Here is a 21918-nt window from a genome sequence, read left to right as displayed (position 1 = left end):
AGGTCTCAACATCCTAATGGTAAAAAGATGATTCTACTTTAGAGAAGGATACCTCGTCAAAGCTGATCGATAGCTAAATACGTCCATTTTCTAAATTTGTTTGAAACTCAATTTCTTACCAAATCCATCCAAAGTATTTCAACGATATACTTGTCCTGGTTCCTCAACATGCAACCTAATTATGTTAGCAGCGTATCGTTAGATTGGCCTGGAATTAGGATGCAACCCAAATTCCAGCTAATAACTATGGAAATGCTTTAGCGTCACCCGTGCGATGAGAGAATCGCGTTCTTCCCGACGCTGGGAAACGTGACACGTCTTTGTTTTACGAGTGCCGAGCCTTTCGGATAGGGTAGCCCCCGTTGCCTCGTATCGCTGGAAATTTGGGTCGATGTACCATTCGAGACGTGAAACGTCTCGTTGCGCATTGGAACCACTCGTTTCCGCGATTCCCTCGCAACGACGCGGTCCTGTCGACGACTGTCTCGATCGTCGAATTGGACACGTTCCCTGACGAGATCATCGTCTGGATCGAAGGTCTGTCGATGCTCGAGGCGAGAGAGCATCGACGCTTGCGGCAATCTTATCGAAATAAGCGCTTTCACTCAGCGCAATAAATAAAGTGGATCGCTTGGCGCGGCTTAATCGACCTCCAATAACAAGCGGTAAGATAGTCGAGAGGAAATCCACTCCGACCGATTACCTGCTAGTTTGATGGCATTCACCGAACAATTGCGAGAATTTCTTCCACGGAGGAACCTCGCGTTCTAACGAGGGAATCGAAAATTGTTTAGACGTACAATGGCTGGTCTGATCCTTGCAGACAAATTGCTACGTAGCTAAAATTGTTGAATGAAATATTTACAGTCACTTCCATAAGTATTCTTATCCTCTATTGAAGACATTTGTCTAAATTAAATGATAGCTTTGGTGTTTCCAAATAAATGTTTCGTTATAAATATATACGTGTGCAAAGTTTATTCGTGCATATATTTATAATGAATAATTTAATTGGAAGCATCGAGCCTTTCAGTTAATTTAGACACATTTCTTCAATAGATATCGAAGATACGAATACTTACAGGATATTGTTCTTAATTATTCATCCCTTATAGGTCATTCCTTGAGTTCGTGCTGCAGATTGTGTTTATACTTCATAAATAAAAGCTGTAGAAATTTGATTGCGACGATATAACGGCTGTATCTTGCCGTATTTTATCGTCTGATATGGATAAAAATGAGGACAAATTGTTGGCTTCTTAATGATTTATGAACAAGGAGGCCAGTGGTTCGATTATTTTTCCAGATCGCGTTGCTTTTTACTTGGACGTGAGAATTCAATCGTTGATAGCCCACTCGACCCTTAATTTATGGAACTCGATACCTATGATCCTAGACACGTGGAACGTGATACAGTCCACTCGAGACTTGCGAGCTCTCCATTAGGCTGACGCCGTTGTCGTGAGCCCTGCTGGAGACGACCTTAGAGTCGCGGAGCAGGATACGGATCGTACAGGACTCGTAGATCTCGATCCTCTAACTTCGAAGTCGTAGGATACGGTAGAAGTTTTCTCAGTTCCTGAATTTCTCCAAAGTATCAACATTTTCTAAAATTAGTCACTATGAATAATAGTAAAATATTCGTAATATATTTTTGCCTCCATTATAGTACGAGAAGATAGAGCACCTCGTGAAGTACAAACACTGTCTTATCAAACAGTATTCAATTATAGCTAGTCCTCTAAGACACGATACAACTGATTCTAAACTCGTCAGACCTTCAAAACGCCGCAAACTCCAATCGAGATACGTGGGGCCTGGTGCAACTGTCCAAGAGTCGCAGAGGTTCTAGAGGACTCGAACTTCCCAGGGGATACCGAGGTCAGATAATTTCGAGGATCCTAAGGAGTCTCGGGAGCCAAGAATTTCTACAACTCCGTAGGTTCTCCAGGGTGTTTCGGAGGTCTCCGAACGAGAGGAGCCTCGAGCTCTAGCCGTTTCACGATGAGTAGGGTGATGTATATCAAGCTTTACGACTTCTGGGTGGTCCTGGCCGCGTCTCGGAAGTCTGATTGAGAAACAACCCTACCCTAGGATTATCTAGATCGGGTCCCATAACTCCTAGGTTACCCTATCGAGCTGTACAGTGCCGAATCGACTTTTCGGTGCTCTACTAAATAGTCTGGAATGATCTATATCGAGCTCGCAATTGTAGGGTCTCCCGACAGGAGTTCAAAGTTGATCCTAATCAGGTTTCAAGGGTCTATAATTTTACCCATCCGAGCTTCGCGAATGCAGAGCGTCTCTTAAAGGGCTGCTATCGTCGAATCAAACGTAGACTCGTATCCCAAGTCAGACGCCTTTCACGTACTCGGAGAGTTTTCGTATGAAATTAGGGCAAATGTTACTCCTGTCAGATCCCTGCAGTCCGTCAAGTGTCAATTGTGTCTTCATCATTCGTCGCGAATCGATACTGCCTCGATTGCCGTTGTATTCGCGTCACGATTTGTATCTGCTGTCGATTCGTGCCGTAAGTTATGAAAAGCTTCCGGTTTTCGTCGATGTACAGGGTGTGTTCGTCCTAAATCAATTCTGGCGTGACGTTACACTCAACGAACTCTCGGTTCCACCTGCTAAACATGTCGATTACTGTTGACTAATTGGACAGCATTGAATACATACTCTAACAAAGTTGATCTTGGAAGCATTGATTTTTATAGTTACTCCTGCAGTTTTATATTTTAAAAGAGGAGTTACTTTAATTTTTGCCTAGTACCAAACAATTCTTTTTGTTATTTATATATTTTTATACACTCTGAAGCTTCAACTCTTGATATTACGTTGTAGTTGACTATTTAGACAATGCTTTGAATCCATAGTCTAAAAAAATTAATCTTGAAAGCTCTATACTTACTTCTGCAGTTTTATATTTCGAAAGAATAGTTCTTACTTTAATTTTTACCTGGTATCAAACAATTCTTTTTACCATTTATATATTTTTTTTTACATTCTATAGACCGTCTTACCTTCGTTCTACAACCTTTCTTAATCAGATGCATGAATTAACCCTACGTCACCGCTTCGTTAATAAACGTCCAACCGAGATTTCACGTTAAGCTCGGCGTTAAGCAGTGTAGCGACGATTTTTGTCGTAAAACCGATTTCCATCAACAGGAACTTCGGTTCCACCTAACCCAAACACACGGTGGTTCGACCATCGAGAAAGCACGCGACCAACATCATCGCGCCTCTCTTTATTAAACAAGTTCGCGCGACGCTATTTATAGTCAAAGTAGTCGCAAGGTGCAGCGCTCGATCGAAGCTCGAAAGAACGTTGGGCAACGACGTCCTATTTCCCCGCTACCCTTTTCCCTTGCACAGCTTTAATCCCTTGGCGGTAATGCGAAACGACTTGGCGCAGCCAGTGATCCTCGCATTCGGGCCACGTTTCGCGCCTCCACGTGACCGTAATACGGCTCCATCGCCGCGATGAAGACGTCGTGCCCTTTCTCACGGGGGTGGCCCTGTTTGCGATTAAAATCATTTTTCGTTAAGAACGCCCGACCACGGGGAAAATCCCTTAAGATGTAAAATGAAATCTCCAGCGAGAACTGCGACGAGTTCGGCGTTCCCTCTATCACTCGTGCCTTGAGTGAAATTTTGAGATTCGAGGAAAAAATGCTTGGGCATCGTAGGGAATGAGGATGTGGTTTGGATTAGAGGAATCGTGGTACTAGGAATGACTGCGAACAGGAATCGTGTCTTATTAAATAGGGTGACTTTAAAAGTAGTTCATTTATTGCAATGATACTTGGATCTTTAGACATTGAGGGGCATATTTAGAACAAGAAACAAAAATTTTGCGGAGTAACGCGTGAAGCAGAAAGCTCCTTTTCTTTCTACTAAGCTACTGTCCCGAACTTCTTTTCAAATTGTCCTCGAACACCTAATTTTCTTATATAAGTCTTCCTCAACCCTTTCTTTAAGTCCGAAATAAAACGAACTGAATTTTTCTAAATTCTCTATCTCGAACACAATTTTGTTCAAAGCGAAATTTCTCTCTACATCGCGCACGCGTTAATTTAAATGAGTTCCTCGTCACGAACGCCCTTTTGTTACGAACGCGTATATGGAAAGAAAGTTATACATTCCACGTGAACCGGAAGCCTCTATTGAATCCGTCTCAGACGGTATTTCATTTCTCGAGGCTGCAGCCTCCGACATCGATTTATTGGATCGGATCCGTCAGGTCGGAAGATATTTTTCCAGTTTCCACGTCTGCTTCCTGGGGTCAGGATCCTCGTACCCGTCTCTCGGGGACCGCCAAATCAAATTCGCGAGCCAGGGGTGAAATGAAAGCGTCCAGCGAGAGATTAGTCCCTCGGATTTTCCCTTCTTGGGGGGATCGAAACCCCTCGCCAAGTGCCCTTTCGTGTCCTTCCTGCTTATCTCCGATCCGATACCGGTCCACGTAACGCGGGACTTTTTGTAAATGTTGAAGAATCCAGCCCGGGTACTCGCCTCTTTTCTGAAAATGATCGTCTACCGTGTTCGCGTTTACGACGCCGAGTAATTAGAACGTAGCGCGTCGGAAAAGGTTTCCTGCGTTACAAATAAACCCCCGAGGCGAATGTTCTTGCAAACTTAGGGCGGCGCCAGGTAAATTACCTGCGCCGAGTGCCCGAGATTGTTAATTTTTATTTTTACTTTCTCGTTTGACGAGTTCAGGTGGACCTATCGAGAAAGGGAAGCGGAAGATAAGGGGTGGAAGGCGTTTTATAGGTGAGAGATGAAAGGGTGAGCTTTGGGAGGGATGGGGTCGTTTTATAACCTGACGCAATTTTATTCACTCGTGACTGACGTTTATGTAACGATGGTTTCTCGCTTGAATATTATGTTGAGTCAATCGAGAAACTCGTCTTCTGCTTGTTTCTTTGGATATTTATATTAATTACTCGAAAAGAAATTAGAATTTCTATATCGGACCAAAAGTGATAGCACCTCAGGTCCTTTTGATAGGGAAACATAAAACTACATAGTAGTACTACATGTAGGTACATATATTAACACTTTATTCACAGGACGCTTGATAGCTTCCTTAATTCCATTGTTTATCTCCTGGAATTAATGTGTTGATTGTTTACTTGCAATGCTTCATTCTGAAAAAAAATTAATATACTTTCTAACAGTATGTACATTAACTTATATGTACATTACCTAAAAGCTTCATCTAAATTGCAAGCTCTTCCCAAACAGACCACTAGTTAATACATAAACACTTGATCCTTATCAACCTCCCCATAAGATATTCTCCACCTAAATAACCGCAAATTTCCACAATTTCGCATCGAGTCCTCTTCAATAGATCCCATCACACAGACACCCCTCACTCAATTCCATCGCTATTATAAACTACCCTGCTAAACGTAATTCACTCTCCGATCTGGAATTTCTCACTTCGACTTCTACCGAGAGTTTCCGTTCCGCCCACTTTCCCGAGACTTCCTTGCGTTGCAATTTCGCGTATCGATCAAAGGGTCAGGAGTAATTGCCGAGATCGTATTGTCACATCGAGCCGGTCTTCCTGCTCCGTAAAAAAATATTCGTACGCGGAGACCGCGCGACTGCGGCACGGCATAATGGCAGAGTCGTACATTCGCGTGACCAACGGTTGTAAAAATCCCCCGGGACGTGTACACAATTGTAAAAGAGTGACGTGTGCGCCCCGTCGACGACGTGGCGACGGAATAAAAATAAACCGAGTTTTCTGGGCCACTGGTACACAAATTCCTGGAGCCCCGCACGGGGTGTATCGAATTAAGGGTGGCTTTTTCAAGGAAAGTACGAGAAACAAATGGGACACATTAATTTCTGCATCTGAAATTCGAAAGATTTCCTTTGATAATCTAACACGTGGAATGCACTAATAAAGACGCAATTTGTATCGCAAAGTAAGACAAACTAATAGGAGAAACTTGCTTCCAGAGATTAAGTAAATCTCCTTTGCTAAGTATCCAAACAAAATTCGCGGCGCACTATTTTCAATCAACATAATTTCGATTTAATGGCATGCAGCGTAAACAGTCTTTTGAATTGCAAATGGGATAGCCTCTTGTACTGGCTGACTAATATAAAATTGAGGAACTGATGGAACTTAGCTCAGGCGACACGGCGATGTTCCTATTACGTTACATGATGACTGCGTTTTACGTATTCTCGGCCGTTGGCTTCCTTGGGATTATTTTAAAAATTTATTTCCAAACGAAGCTCAACTTGTGTTTGCAGAAAACTATGAATTCGTTTCTAAAGTTGCGCTGCGCAGGAAGTTCGACTACCTGACGAGGTTCCCAAACAGAATATTCGAAGGGTAACTTTTTATAAGGTTTGTCGGAAATTAATATTTCGTTGGTCCAGTTAACAGATATTAAAATATTGACAAATTTCTGACTATTAATTTCTCGAATAAATACTTATTCTGAATCCTGATTGTTATTAATATTTAATCGGAGACTGAATGAAGACTGAATACATTTCGAGGTTCCAGATTATTATAACAATGTTTTCCGTGAAAATAATATTTCCTAACATGAAATGAATTCTTCTTCTCAACTTCTGCGTCATCTTCCAAATATCTAAGAAGAATTAATGAAATTTCACCATTGTGTCTGAGATGGTACACTTCTAACGTACGCGATTCCATGCACTCACTTTTTTTATTACTCTTCGGAACTTCGAGAAATTTTTTCTTCCAATTGGATAGGGATTTTCAACTCGTACCACAGGTCATTCCATTGCTCGGTTATTGCTCCCTTTTACTGCGGAGTGAATAATGAAATGGAGACCACTTTGTTGAAACTGTACACTGTCAATCAAAATGGCTTTGCTCGTTATAAATTCAGTATTTTAGTTTTGCATAATGTAAACGACACAGATGACAATTAAATATGAACGTGTCCATTACGTTTAAGCGATTGTGCACAAAATTATTCTAAATTTGATTTTTAAATTTTGGTAAAAGTACGTTACAAAAATTCTGACGATTATTTACACGAACGACAGAAAATACTCTGAAAACTAATTAAACTTATTTTATCCCTTTGGAAGCAGTCACTAAAGTCACCTATTTAAAATATTTTTAAATGAAAATTAATACTGAAATTATTAAAAGAAAGTTGATCAAAGACTACAATATCGTTCGCGCAAAACAACGATTTAATTAGCACTGAAAAGTTAATCAGTGCTCTACGAAAAAAGATGCAAGATGTTAAAGCGAACAGAGGATCAACTGGCCATTAATTAAAAATTTTTAATGAAACTCGTTTGCGTTATGTGGCAATTATTATTCGCACCTGGTTCTATTTTATTAATTAAAAAGATATCGATGATAAAGTGCATGTGTACCAAAACATTTTATTTAATTTTTGCTGAGTTATTCATTTCGATTAGCTTTGTTGTCAAACGAATGTAGAATATTACTAATTCCTTCAACGATAAATATCATATAAATTTATCGTTGATTTATTTATTTAATCAAAAGAAGTATTTTTTATTTATAATCGTCCTTATTGGTATATCGGTATTCTGAGTAAATTCTATCGAGGTGTACAGAGACTGTCTCTTTTTCAACAGACTGTATACACATATTGATTTTGCGACGGAACGAGAAAGATTGACTTTGATGAAAGGAATCATAATCTAATTTTCGGTCCAACCGATGCATTTGCTCGCAGCTACTCGTTTTACCGATACGCGAGTCTTCGAATCGCGGAGAACTGCAAACAGTTTCGTTCGATTAATTTCAAACCGCTCCGAGCAAACATCATACGACACCTACGCTCGTGAATCGATTCGCCGTTTCATTTTCGCGATCCACTACGTGAATTTTAGTGTTTCAAAAAGTGCTACACAATTTATTCGTCTTTGAAATAGAGTACGAGTAATTGAAATAAAATTGATGATTTCCTCTTACCGTACTTATGGCGATACACGTGACTGAACCATGAAAACTGAAATTTCTGCTAAAGTAAATAATAAACATTCTACCAAAATACAGAATAACATAACATTACTATTTCCTTTCAACGGTACTTTTAATCGTTCCAATGCAAGCCCATCAAAGACTCATTTACGAAATAATGCAATTCCTTTCAGAACCAAGGGACAACGAACGTCGCGCTTGAAATTATGTTTCATTGTATTTATCGGTCAACAATTTGAGGTTTCGAAATTAACAATATTTTCCCTGGTCACTCTACTATTTGTTTCGCGGTTCTTGCCCCCCTGTTTGATGAATTCGCGAGAAATTGGAACGATTTCATTACACCGCCCTGGAAATTACGCGCAGAGCACAATGGTCCAAAGTATTGCATATTGAGAGTCGAAAAAAAAGTGGAGGAATAACGAAACTCGATCTCTGAAAGCAATTTCTACCGACAGCGAAAGCCGTTTGTTCGACGTCGAGATCGGTTTGACGCTTAACAGGCGAAGTTCACCAGGTTGCGACGTTTGAAACAAAAATATCAAATGGAATTTTCGCGGTTTACGGGGGGGATTGTTGTCATCCCGACGGTGATGCACTGTCTGCGCGAAGTGGAGAACTTCGTTGACCCAAATACTAGAGCGATAATAAGGGTGCTCACCTAGCCGAACTTGAGCCCTCCTGCTACGCTCTGCGTCTAATATTAGCTGGGTGCATACGATACACCTAGCTCGCGAAGATTCAATTTTGTGGCACTACACTGCACGCCAAACAATATTACTTATTTACATTTCGATAATAACAATCAATTTGTGGTGGTTTCAGTGGTTATTAGTGGGCATACCTTCTGGGCGCGATTTTATATTATCGTAAAAGTAATTTTACATAAGAATAATTTAGATTTATTATTTATCTTTCCCTGAATCGTTCGTGGAAAGTATCGTAACGATCAATTTGTAACTTGGAGTGGTTATTAGTAGCTATGCCTTTTCGAGACGATTTTATTTTATTAGCAAAGTATTGAATTTTTAAGACTTATGAATTTATTATTTACCTCTCCCTTGTGGAAAGTATCGCGAATTATTTTGTAATAAATTCAGAGCTGGCCACCATAGGAGCAAAAATAATGAATGAAATTTCAGTTTCAATTTAAGCAGAAGTTGACTATTTTAAAAACACCTTTCAACGCAATATTGTTTCGTCTGCAGCTAACAATTTCCTGCACTTTAGTATGTAAATATTCCTCCTAACAATAGGACGTTTTTACGATTTCTCTGTCGCACGCATTTACAATGGTGTGCAAAAGTTTCCAGACAATTACGTTTCCAGTCATTTTACAGAGAGAGAATTCCCTGAAAATAAAATAAATGCTTCTGTTACATACTTCTACCTTGTTAGCCATTGTACTCTGCCTCGTTATACTTTAATTCTATGTAATTCAAAATTCATTTGGTGTCCATCTCCAAAGCAAAGCTGGGGAACCAGCTGAAAGCTTTTGCACGACATTGTTCAGGAACGTACGTGTCTCGTCCAGTTTTGAAAAATTGCTTTACTTTGTAGCGATCCGTAGAAATCGTTGCTAATAATTCGCGTTGAATCGTCGGTCATTCAACGATCGTTGGTCACTTGGCAAAGCAAAGAAGACGGATAAGTGGGCTTTCACTTGACCGACGAGGGCTCGAGGGGAATGGAAATAATCGCTTCGTTACTACGCAGGAACTAACGACGAAACGAGATGAGAGATACATTGTGCATGGCAATCAGAATCCCTTGAACAAATGGCTGCATAAAGAACGGAATAATGACATGCTGAAAGCCCGTTGCTTCTTGCGAAAAGGATAATGGTTATTGTGTTCGTTACGTCTTCTTAAAATTCGATACAACCGTTGTGAAATAAGTATATCGCACACGAGTGGAAGAAATGCATTTAAACATGAGCGCGGAACAATCGACGAGTGTACGAATAGGTAGAACATTTTTGTTAAGGCAAATTAGTCTTACCAATGATAATAATAATTTATTTATTCTATGTCATTATATCGTTAAAATTCTTCTTAAATTAAGTGATTCTTAAGTGAATCTATTGCTCTGATGTACATATATCCTTGATATTATTTAGTAAAATAATCTTAAGAGCATTTTTGCAACAATTTATCACCTTGAAATTGCAATACAGATGCTCGAATGACAGATCTTTGGTGAATATCATCACGAATTACTAACTCATTTCTCTAGTTGCTCTAGTATCTTCGAACAGAATTTCTGTGGTCATACATTCTTGAAATTATGTAGTAAAATAATCTTCAGAGCATTTTCGGAGCAAGTTGTCACCTTGAAATTGCAATACAGATACTCGAACGAATGAATATCAATTTTGTTGGACGAGTGATATAAGCGCCCCGTTGCTCTGGTTCTTGTAGTATCTCCTGAACAGAATTCAATATCTACAGACAGTCGGATCACTTCTTACGAAATAAGCATAGGATGATCTATATTAGATCTCGCGCAATCGCTGCGAATACTCCGGAACTTCGTTGACCCAAATACAGAAACGATAATAAGGAGCTCGCCCATCCGAGCTCGAGCTCCCAACGCCGCAGGACTCCCCGTCTTTAATCCTTTTAGATGCTTCGTATCCCCCCGTGATCCCAGGTCGTCCATTTTTCTTCGTTCTTAGCCCAATCCTTACCATTTGTCTCGTTGTACCAAGCGTCGTCCACGTTTTGCGTTTATCCTCGGGTTATTGCCGTTGCTTGGTCTAATTCCAGTATTTCAGCCATCAACTATAACAAAACACGAGGATCAACAGCCACGCGAAGTGAAATTTAATTGTTTCTGCTTGGAAACATATAAATTACTGCCTATTCGTAATGGTTATTGTGTTGTTTCCGCAGTGGTACTTTAAGGATAATGAAGCAAACTTAATTTTTGAAATTAATCGAGTTGAAATTATTGCTTGTGAAGATGTATTTGAAGCGATTCAGTTGCGAATGTTTTATAATACAGCTTCCCAAGGCTATAATTATGTCAAATATATTTCAATTTTCAAATTCACGTTGGCTTTGTGACGAGGAACTGAATGAGAGTACCAAGATTGCAGAAAATCCTGAGAGACATATTATGGACATAAAGTTAAAAAATCGACGATTACGAATGTTTGCGTATGCCTTAGTTGTTGCTTCCTGCGCGCTCAGCCCCAGACACGAAACCTTTCCAGAATCCAGGAGGGTACGTGAGAAAACTCACATTTTCCCCGCTGGCTGTGTTGTCCAAACGCTTAAAGAGTCGCCATAATCCCCCGGGAACCGAGCCCTTTGAAAGACCACCCAAACACTTTATAAATATAAAAACATTCTCCGCGGGTCTTGCGGCACTTGCAGTCAAAGGAAACTTTAATTCTCTGAAGGAAGTTACACTGTTGAAAACCAAGGAATCACTGACAGATTATTAACACTTTCGCTGTAAGACATACGTGGGATATACTGCATCAAATCGATCAATTTGTGTGCTTAATATGTCAAGGATTTTGATAGAATTTAAATATGATATACTCTGGGTTAAACTAGGAGGGGTTTAAGTCATCATTTCGCTACAGGACAATTTGTTTAAAAAATGCAGAATACCAAAGCTTGGGGTTATTGATCTGTCACGTTTTGATACCGTTGATACATTTAGCATCTATAAATTAATACTCTGGAACGTTTTAAAATATTTGCTAGCCTAAAAATAAATTCTACTAACACAAGATATTTTTCCGAAGATAACGTTGAGTATTCATTTATTTTATGGGAGTCTGGTATAACGTTTAATTCCAACCAAACTCCATATTCTTCTGGAAAGACGTTGCACGTAACTAGGTTAACAAATGCGCATCATGTCGCACAAATTGCGTTTAAATGAGGGGTACCGACGTGTATCCGAGCGCTTTAAGGTCTTACCCCGCGGAACTGAATTTCTCAGACAAGTTATTTCCCTCTTTCCGCACAGCAAAGTTTCCACTTCACAGCCCCAATTGCCAAGGGGTTAAATACCACCGGAATAATCAGTGGCGAAAGCAGACGTTTCACATAACGGAAGGGGAAAAATTTTGTTTATTTCTATAAACGTTCTTTCATATTCAAAAGACGGAAATCCGTGAGCATGTCGAGGGAAGTCAATCTATTTTTTCATAAACGTTTTCTGGTGAACAGCTTCGTGGTTTGAAAATTATCTATTACTCAAGATTATATAACATACAGATATAAATAGAGTTATCATGAATTTTACTTGAAATGTGTTTCAATACTTTCTGTGATTTAAGAAGGGGTGATTAACCCTCGAGGCAAGGATATATGACATAGTTCTAAACTTAGTCCAATAAGTATCGGTACCAAGAGATATTATGAATTTGATTTAAAATGTACTTCAATATCTTTTGTAATTTAAGGAAGGGTGATTAACCCCCGAGGCAAGGATATAATGGCATAGTTCTAAACTTAGTCCAATGAGCATTGGCACCACGAGATATTATGAATTTGATTTAAAATGCATTTCAATGTCTTCTATAATTGAATAGGGGTGGTTAACCCTCGGGGCAAAGATATATGACATAGTTCTAAACTTAGTCCAACAAGTATTGGCACCAAGATATATTATGAATTTTATTTAAAATGCATTTAAATCTCTTCTATAATTGAAAAGGGGTGGTTAACCCTCCAGGTCAGTAACGATATATAGACTCTAAGCTTAGTGCACTGAGCACCGGCGTAAAATTGTACGTAAATCGAACCTGTACGAGTTCTACGCTTCCCTCGCCAACCTAATACAATCAGGATGCAAATACCTACCGGCTGGAAGGGTTAATTCCAAAAATCGCGCGCAAATTATTCAATTTTCGAGAGACAAAGCCGCGCTGCCCATCGATGCAAATCGAGCACGAGCTCGAAGCAGCGTTCGAGGATCGATACGATTTTAGCCAGCGACGTAGGAGCGACGGTATCGACAAAAATACGATAACGATCTAATTAACGAGGGGTGAACGTACTCCGATGCGTCGGGCTAGCTTTTAGCAGATTCCTAGCTATTTCCGTGCTCGCGTAGCACACCGATGACACCGATAATTGCCCTCTGTCTCCTATCCTAGTGACACTTGTCCCCAACACGCTCCATCCCTCTCTGTCCTACATCTCTCGCCTCTCTACCCCTTTCTCTTTATCGTTCGAGTTTCGTTCTCCGTCTAATACGGAATTAATGGTATTTCAGAGATTGGTCGCCGAACTGAACAAAGAACAGGAAGCGTTCATTGCTAACAAACACACTGAAAAGGGAGAGGCCGTTGCACCGTGGGTCGGCGCTCCGAACGAGGATGTATTACGAGAGGAATGCTTATCTCTTTCGACGGTGAGTAATTCCTTTCCACCTTTGTGTGCGTGCTCGGTGCAACGCGACTCTGCGCGCGCTGCACGTGCGAATCCTTGGAAAAAGGTGGATGGAGAGGGTGCAATTGGATTCCGTGGCACAATGGGGCGAGCAGGGTAGCGAGTACGGGAACGTAAGGTGCTCGACCTGGCGCCAAAGGGACCTAGTCGCGATACAATTTACGCGACGCTTACTCTCGTCATTAACGTGCAGAGAACGATGAGCCGTCCGGAGATTTAACCGTCTTTCCTCCGACCTCCCTCGAGACTGGTAGTTTCTTTTTTGGGGTTGAAGAGCACGCACTTTTTTTTTCTAATTAAAGATTTGAGGCTTTCACGGGTGACCGAGACTTCCGGGTAGAAATTGTGGACTTTTGATGAGATAGTCACACTGATGTGTTAGGGGTAGGATCAAACGATGAGTAATCCAACATAAATATTCGTACCCTTTGTGTTTACTGAAGGAATTTGTTTAAATTAAATGATAGGTTTGATGTTTTCAAATAAATGTTTCATTATAAATATGTACATGGATAAACTACTTCACACTTGTACATATTTATAATGAAACATTTATTTGGAAACATCGAATCTATTATTTAATTTAGACAAACTTCTTTAATAGAGGGCACGAATATTTATGAGACTGACTGTGTCCTGACATAATCTGGATACAAGCTGTACGTATACCAAACTAACGAAAATATGAGGTATACATAACCCAACCTAACCCAAACGAAGCCTACACGTGATCTTACCAAATCTAGATCTGAGTCTAATCTGACCAAACTTGACCCCTAATTCACATCCACACTTATCCTACCAAGACCTATCATTAATATCTAATTCTACCCAGATAAACACATTTTAATATGTGTACATATCCCAACCTAACTGAAACAAAGCCTACACATAATCCAACCAAATGTAGATCTGAGTCTACCCTGTTCAAACTCATCCCAAACCTAGCCGAACCTAACCCACATCCACCCTATCGTACCAAATCCACAAATTAATATCTAATTCTGACCAGATAAACACATTTTAATATGTGTACATATCCCGACCTAACTGAAACAAAGCCTACACATAATCCAACCAAATCTAGATCTGAGTCTACCCTGTTCAAACTCACCCCAAACCGACCCGAACTTAACCCACATCCACCCTATCGTTCCAAATCCAAAAATTAATATCTAATTCTACCCAGATAAACACGTTTTAACCGTCCTTCGTTTCGCACCACTGAACACACCAACCCTCGTTCGACAGCTTGGCATAGTAATTAGCGGCTATCGTCGAAGTTATAATAGAATCGAACTCCCCAGGTGACCAAGGCCATTCGCCCCGTTAATCGAGAATACATGCCAGCAGAATACGTTCCATAATTAGGTTCGACGGGCCATCGTCTCCGACATTTTTGCCGCGGATAGTTCAGCTCGAGGGCAGAGTTTGCTGACCAGCCGGTCACTGCACCTTGTTCGAACGCGAACGGTTGCGTCGCGTGGCCGTGTTCGAAACTCCCGGCGCGGGAAAGTTAACAAAGTTGGCTGCATAATTCCCGCGGACATTGATTTCAGAATCAACGTAACTTCTTAAGGCCCCCGCCCGAGGGAGTCGATTTCGCATGGGACTTCGAAGCTGTCCAACCGATGGCGCAGGCTACTCTCGCTTTGGATCCCAATTTGGAGAATATGAGGTTCCAGCTGGTCCCCAAAGTGTAAGTATTCCCTAAATGTTTCTCATTTTAATGACGGATTTACTTTGCAACTCCGCGCAACTCGATAATCTCTAGTTTCTGAAGCAAAATGACTTTGGAGTGCTCCAGAAAGTATTGCGACCTTGAAGTGTGTGCGTAATTTCAAAGTCACACGAGGTCACAGAGGGTTGAATGGTAGATATATCGGTGGATATGCCCCAGGGTACGTAAGTTTGGGGTCAACGATCGTTGATAGATGCGTAGTTCTGCTGCTTAACGCTGTGCATATTTTAACAGCCGATCCCCACAAACTGAAGCACGTGAGATAATATTAAACTTCGTTTACTGACCCGTGGATTAGAAACTTTCGAAAGTGTGTTCACATTGTTCAATCCAATTAAGGAGTACAACGCTGGATATTTCTAATGATAATATTCCTACTGGCTGGCCATATAGAACGTGGAGTTTTCAAAATATTTGATGTTTACAGAGAGATATTAAAGTTACTCGGAGTGGTCATCCTCCCTGGCTGTTCTGTATATTCTACTACTCACTCATCAGAGGAGTCCCTTTTCATTACCTTTACAATTGTACAGATTTATCGTTGCACTTGTGCAATTTTATTTGTTTCTTTTTTTAATATTGAATTCCATATGAAATTTTTCATAAATTAAAGTTCACAGCAATGAATTTTAGTACTATCCAGTTCTTACTCTGAAATTAAAAATTTTAATTTAAAGTACTGATCTCAAACTTACTGGCTCCATATATATATAATTCATAAGCGATGTTATAGTTTAAAATTAATAAAAGGATTAAAAAATAAGGTAGCCTTTAGAAATTGTTTTTGGAGATCTAATTTTCAAATATATATTTTTCTATTACCAAAAGGAACATACATCCCCATAAGTATTCGTACCCTCTACATCTACCAAAGAAATTGATCTAAATTAAACGATAGGTTAGATGTCCCAAATAAATGTTTCATTATAAATATGTACATAAATAAATTTTACCCATGTACATTGGTTATTCAACAAATATCTCTAAACTAAATGCTAGGTTTGATGTTTCCAAACATCTGTTTCATTATAAATACATACATGCATAAACTCTTCTCATGTATATGTTTATAATACAAAATTGATTTGAAAATATCAAACCTATACGAGTACTTACGACTCTATATTAAACTGCACGTCCAATTCTACAAATCCAATGAATTGAAAAACCACGTATCTCTCATTCAACTCTAAAAATTTGTTATCAAAATAAGAATACGTCCATTTCTGTATTCGAACGATCCAGTTCTCGCTAGGACAATATTCATACGCGTGAATGCGAATCAATTAATTACCGGTCTAAATTAAATCGAGCCGTGCCGCGACCAGCGTTAATTGGCAATTTCCAAACCGGTGTCTGATTACGGCGAATCGGAACCCGAGGGGGTCCTGTATCGGCCTGAAGTTCACACCGAGATTAATTTACCTGTCGTGCAGCATATCCGAAGAGAATTTCTGGAGGAACTACTTCTACCGGGTGTCGGTTCTCCGTCAGAGCCACGAGCTGAACGCGATGGCCCGCCAGGCGGAAAACGACCAGAACCTGACCTCCACCGAAATCGTGGATCAACCTGAAGGTAATATTCGTGTCAGCCGACCACCACTTTCCACGCTTAGCCGGTATTATTATTCGCACGGTGCATTTGTCATGCACAGTCGACCGTCCTGCTCTCGACCCTTTCGACATCAATCGCAGCCAGGCTCGCTTATCTCGTCCGCGTAGCTTCCATATTGCGAGAAAGTGCCCTAGAGGGACAACCATTTTGTAGATGCCAGCATTCCGACAATTGTTTTTGTTTAACCTCTTCAGCGAAGAATTGAGTAAATAAGAATTATGTCTTTGAGAGTGAACCCCTTCTAGAACGAATTATTCTGCTTAACGTGTTGCAATTTTGGCGCTGATACTAAATTTAAGAGCTAAAGCTGAATGTATGTAGCAGTATTGCTGAAGGGGTTAAGCTAGCTACATATTTTTATCGATACCACTCCATGGATGAGAGGAAGGTAAGTTCAACGACACTGTTTTGATTCAAATCACCACAGACAGACACATACGAATAGAAAAACATGTCTCAGGGAATCGTGAATACTTTCTTGTGTTACGGAGGGAAACGTTATTCCAGATAAATCGAATAAAACACTAGAATCGGTTTTGTTGAGACTACCTTATAAAACTTCCGCGAATCCGACAAAACCGACAAAACTGTTATGCTCGACTGGTAGAGCGAGGTGGCTGGGATTTGCACAGCTTACTCTGGGAATCACAATTTTAAACTTCAATCTCTTGTAGCCATGGGAAATCTTGGTTTAAATTGAAAAATAATAAGTGACTTTGCTGTTTGTAATGCCAATGTAAGAAAAAATGAAAAGAAGACTCACCTAACTCACGCAACAGTGTTCGGGGTGAGATCAGATCACTCTCAAATTCTAGTAAATCAACTCAATTATAAAGAAACCAGAGACAATTCATCATTTCCAACTCAGAAGTTTTGTTTCACTCCACCTTAGCTTCCTCAGTTCTGAATTTCTCAGAACACCTAGACTTGGGTAACAATATACCAAGAAACGAACTAATAAATAATCCCTCCTTGCTAATACTTCTCCATATCAAAAAATAATCCCCATTGCAACGCACAGTAGGCCCGAAGGGACTCAAGAATGGAACCAGAGAAACGAAATTCGCATTCTCCTTTGAAAAAACAATGAGATCCCTGCGAGGCCGGCGCTACCAGTCGAGAATTTCAATTCATTTGAGAATTCTGTTTACGATATAACAGTCGCGCGAGAGAAGCGTTCCTGTATCCCGTATTCATGGGAAACGCGCGAAAAGAAGGAAACGAGAGGCCATCAGGCGAGTCGATGGTCGACCATCGAGAGGTCGACGTCGAAAGGGTCGATCAGAGAGGCCGTGCTACGTACACACGCCCTTTTCGTTTGTTCTCTGGTATTCGCTGCCTTCTAGTTTGCATTGCAGTTTCGAGCTGCTTGAGTTGGAATCTCCTTGTTCCCTCATCGAGGAGAATTTTCAACCCTCCTTAATCTCGGGGCGCTACGCCTGTAAACGAAAAGCTCCAATCGGGAAAAAAATGTAATCGCCAGGCGAAGGAGCGTTTACGGGCGTCGTGATCCGTTTACGCCTGATCTACGACTCGTTCCAACGACCTTTTCTGAGATGAGATCTTCTTGCATGGCACATTTGAGCAGTTTATGCGCCACGTAGATTTATCCGACCGTTAACGGGCCGCGAGCAACGTACTGGCGGATCGAAGCGCGAGAATTGGTCGTTTCTCGCTGTATCGGTGGACTTATCAACCGTTTACCAAACTATTTTCGTCGGGGAATGGTTTTTAGAGATCCTGAGAACCTATTCGTTCTTTCTGTGGATACGTCGAGTCTGAAATTAGAAAGTGTGCTTGCTGCGTTTTATTTTTGGGAAGGTAATCGTATTGGTCGTAGATGTTCTAAAAGGGTGTTCTAGAGTGATTTCTTTTGTTTTTAATTCATGAGGAATTCTTCTGTGGGGATTTGCACACGTATTTATTCGTATATTAAGAATGTACATAATTTATTTTTAATGAAAATACTCGGAATTAAACGTCGTACAGGTGATCTTGTACAGACCCCTTTAAAAAATGTATGCGCATCAAGAAACATCTGTATTGATATCAATCTCGCCCATGAAGCCAGAATAATTAAGAAATATTGATAATTAAACACAAGTTACAAATCTTAGACAAGAAAATGATTGCTTGAAAATTCACACTAGAATAATACATTCCGAATTTCAAACGAGAAAATGATTTTTTGGTAATTCACACTAGAACACCCCCTCAATTAGCAATTAAATTTTATTCCAGGCCATTTGCTCGTATCGCACGGGCCACTAATACACCGTGAAACATAATTTGATGAACGCAGCCAGGCACAGGACGGAATTTCGTCCCCGAACGACACGATGCAATAGATTTCTCTAAAAGTTATAAGCGATATCGTATCGGGAGGGGATTGTCGTGGTCAGAATTATCGAGCCGCGAGGCTGATTGAAATCGCGTCGTTATTACTCGCCGTGCATGTCAAAATTATAAATGCAACGTTAATTCGAGGTGAAACGATAATTCCCGATAAAATATTGATATACGTTCGACTGGAAATCAGCACGCCAGTACGTTGCTAGCTCGCTATTTGATCGCGTTCTAGAGTCCAAAAAAAGTAACGATAAAGAGGTGCGGAATCGGAGGAGGATGAAGTCCTCCGATGGGAGGAGATCGACGAACAAACAATGGAATTTCGCTGAGAAGAGATGAGCCGACGTGATAAAACGAAATACGAGTCCGAGTCGCTGGAATACTTGTCCGATTCCCGTGAATTCTGAAAATCATTTCGCGAGCATCCCTCCAGGAGGCTTCTCACCCTTCCTCCGATCCGCGACGACTGTCTCCGTGCATTGAACCGGGATCTCCTCTTTCGCTAAATGAGAATTCGATCCACGAAATCTCGCTGGGATTCCAGGAACTTATTCGAAGCTCGATGGATCCACGAGGACGCGTTAACGGTTCGATAACTCCCTCAATTATTTCTTTGATACACGGAAAACGAAAGGACGATATAAGGTGGCCATTTTTGGTGTGTTCGTGCATTGCAAGGTATCGGGAGACGATGTACATTGGAGAAATATTTTTTCTTCTCTCTGTATGCTTGTTCATTGAAATTCTTTCTCCAGGAAACGTTAACACGTTGACTGCCAGACTGATACTCTTGAAAATTTCTACTGTGATTACATTTTATTTTTTATTTTTGTAGCTTCAGCGAAATTTAAGTATTTCATCCAAATTCATTTTCTTTGACACTTAAGTCTTAGAATCAATTTTTATAGTTCTCCAGTGAGAAGCACTGTCAACCATATTTGGGATTAATGTGTTAAATATATTATGAATGTGAACTCAATCCAAAATAAAACACCATACTGAAACCCACTGTTCATCCTACATTAGTATTCTTCAACATCCCCTTGAGGAATAGAAACATTTATTTTCTATTTCCTAAAAAGCATTACAAATGGCCACTTTCACGTCGTATTTCATCGTGCACGATTAAAGACGTCAGCTCGCAATTTGTTGATGGCGAGCCGCGATGCTCATGCTCGTTTCGCAACTGAGATAAAGTGTAAATGCGTCCTCGAGCGAAAAATGATGGAGAAACTCGAGGATGTCGCGGTTTAAGTAGCCAACTATTACATCGTGGCGCAAAAACTTCTGTCCACGTCTACAGAGTTCTCTGGGAACTCGGATGTCTTCTGGTGTTCCGTGAATCAACTTTTTTCCATACGAACTCACCCTAACGATTGTTGATAAACCGACTCGGTGAAGAGGTAATAAGACTGGCAAGAATTTAAAGCGGTTACCGAGGTAGCCAAGATATTTCTCGGAACGTTTATACAGTAAGTTTCCCGGTGGCGCATTCTGAAGTACGACGAATACAAACAGAGAGCACTGAAATTCTGCTTACACGTCTTCTGAGAAAATTAGCTCAACGGTGAATCGGATAGGGGAATTATGGGGGATGGTTAAAGAGAGGAGACTCCCCTTTGGCCTCCAGGCTTAAATAACTTTGACGTTTCCACGTTGTTCTAATTAGAGCCACGTTTGTGTAATTATGCACTCAAGTGTTTCGAGTGCATCTCTGTTCTTCGCGTTATAGTATTTTGCTGGAAAATGAACTAATACGCTTCTTTGTATTACTAATTTAACACGTTCGGGTGCTGTATGTGTAGAATAAAGCGAGATAAAAGTACTCGATTTTAAGTGGTCCATTACCGATCTTTCTTTCAAATACATACAAATGGTCTGATTTTACACTTGACATTTTTGAACGTGACAAATTCCTGTAAAGTATATCTTAGATATCAGGATATCCTGATATCTAAGATATATAATATTAAAATAAAGAAAAATATACTTCACAGTAAAAAATCTGGAAAATGCTTAAAGTATGCACACGTTCACTTCGCGTAAAGTATATCTCAGATATCCTGTATTTATACAGAGTCTTTTCCATGCTGCACACATGCAGACTAGTAACACTAAAATTATATAATAGTAAAGTAAAGAAAAATATATTTCACAGTAAAAAATCTGGAAAATGCTTAAAGAATGCACACTTTTATTGCGTGTGTTCTTCCATCCAGTCTTGTTACGTCCTCGCCACATTATAAACAGAAGTGCAGCGAGCTTCTCATAGTTGCCACACGTATTTCGCACAAACAGTTAGCCGCAATAGAGAAAGGAAGCTAACCAGCCCTAGTTACGCGTAGAGCTTAGCATTAGGCAGCTCCCGACCCTTCTAGTTTAGCCGTGAGTGTTGTCTTGCGAACAGTTCAAGTGACCACTGGCCAGGAAACCAGCGGAACCGTGACCACCAGCACTAACAGCGCGCTGGCCGATTCGCCAGGCCACGAATTCGTGTCCGATAGCATGAGGATCTCGGACACGGACCTCGAAGAGGTCCGAGAGGGCATGAAAAAGTTGGGGATGCAGCCACCGAAAGGTTAGTGGTCGTTGGTCGTCGTTAACCTTGCTTGCGAAGGACGAATGCGCGGAACACGAAGCACATCCTTCTAACTCGTGGCAGGATTCCTCGATCTCATTCGTTTATTCCAAAGAATCTGGTCGTGGAAAGTTTAAACAGCGAGGACTTCTCAACTGTTGGGTTGTGGAAGTGTCTGATCGCTTAGGCAGTCGTATCACTTAAACGTTGAGGATATATGAAAGAATTACTCAATCGACA

The 21918-nt window shown here is 40.5% G+C and overlaps 1 protein-coding gene across 5 annotated transcripts in view; it reads left to right on the top strand.

Annotated features, from left to right (window-relative positions):
• The window catches only part of LOC128873761 (synapse-associated protein 1), a 115173-nt gene that overhangs the window by 79154 nt on the left and 14101 nt on the right, over window positions 1–21918 (top strand). For all 5 annotated transcript variants that reach the window (XM_054117585.1, XM_054117586.1, XM_054117587.1 and 2 more), the window contains 4 exons: window positions 13220–13357; window positions 14955–15094; window positions 16573–16712; window positions 21508–21678. In XM_054117585.1, the coding sequence (XP_053973560.1) occupies window positions 13220–13357; window positions 14955–15094; window positions 16573–16712; window positions 21508–21678 (589 nt within the window). The remainder of the gene's footprint in view (window positions 1–13219; window positions 13358–14954; window positions 15095–16572; window positions 16713–21507; window positions 21679–21918) is intronic.

The sequence above is a fragment of the Hylaeus volcanicus genome, chromosome 3, assembly GCF_026283585.1.
Source record: "Hylaeus volcanicus isolate JK05 chromosome 3, UHH_iyHylVolc1.0_haploid, whole genome shotgun sequence".
In the NCBI taxonomy this organism is placed as follows: domain Eukaryota; kingdom Metazoa; phylum Arthropoda; class Insecta; order Hymenoptera; family Colletidae; genus Hylaeus; species Hylaeus volcanicus.
Note: the sequence above shows the minus strand (reverse complement) of the source record. Positions and strands in the feature narration are given on the sequence as shown.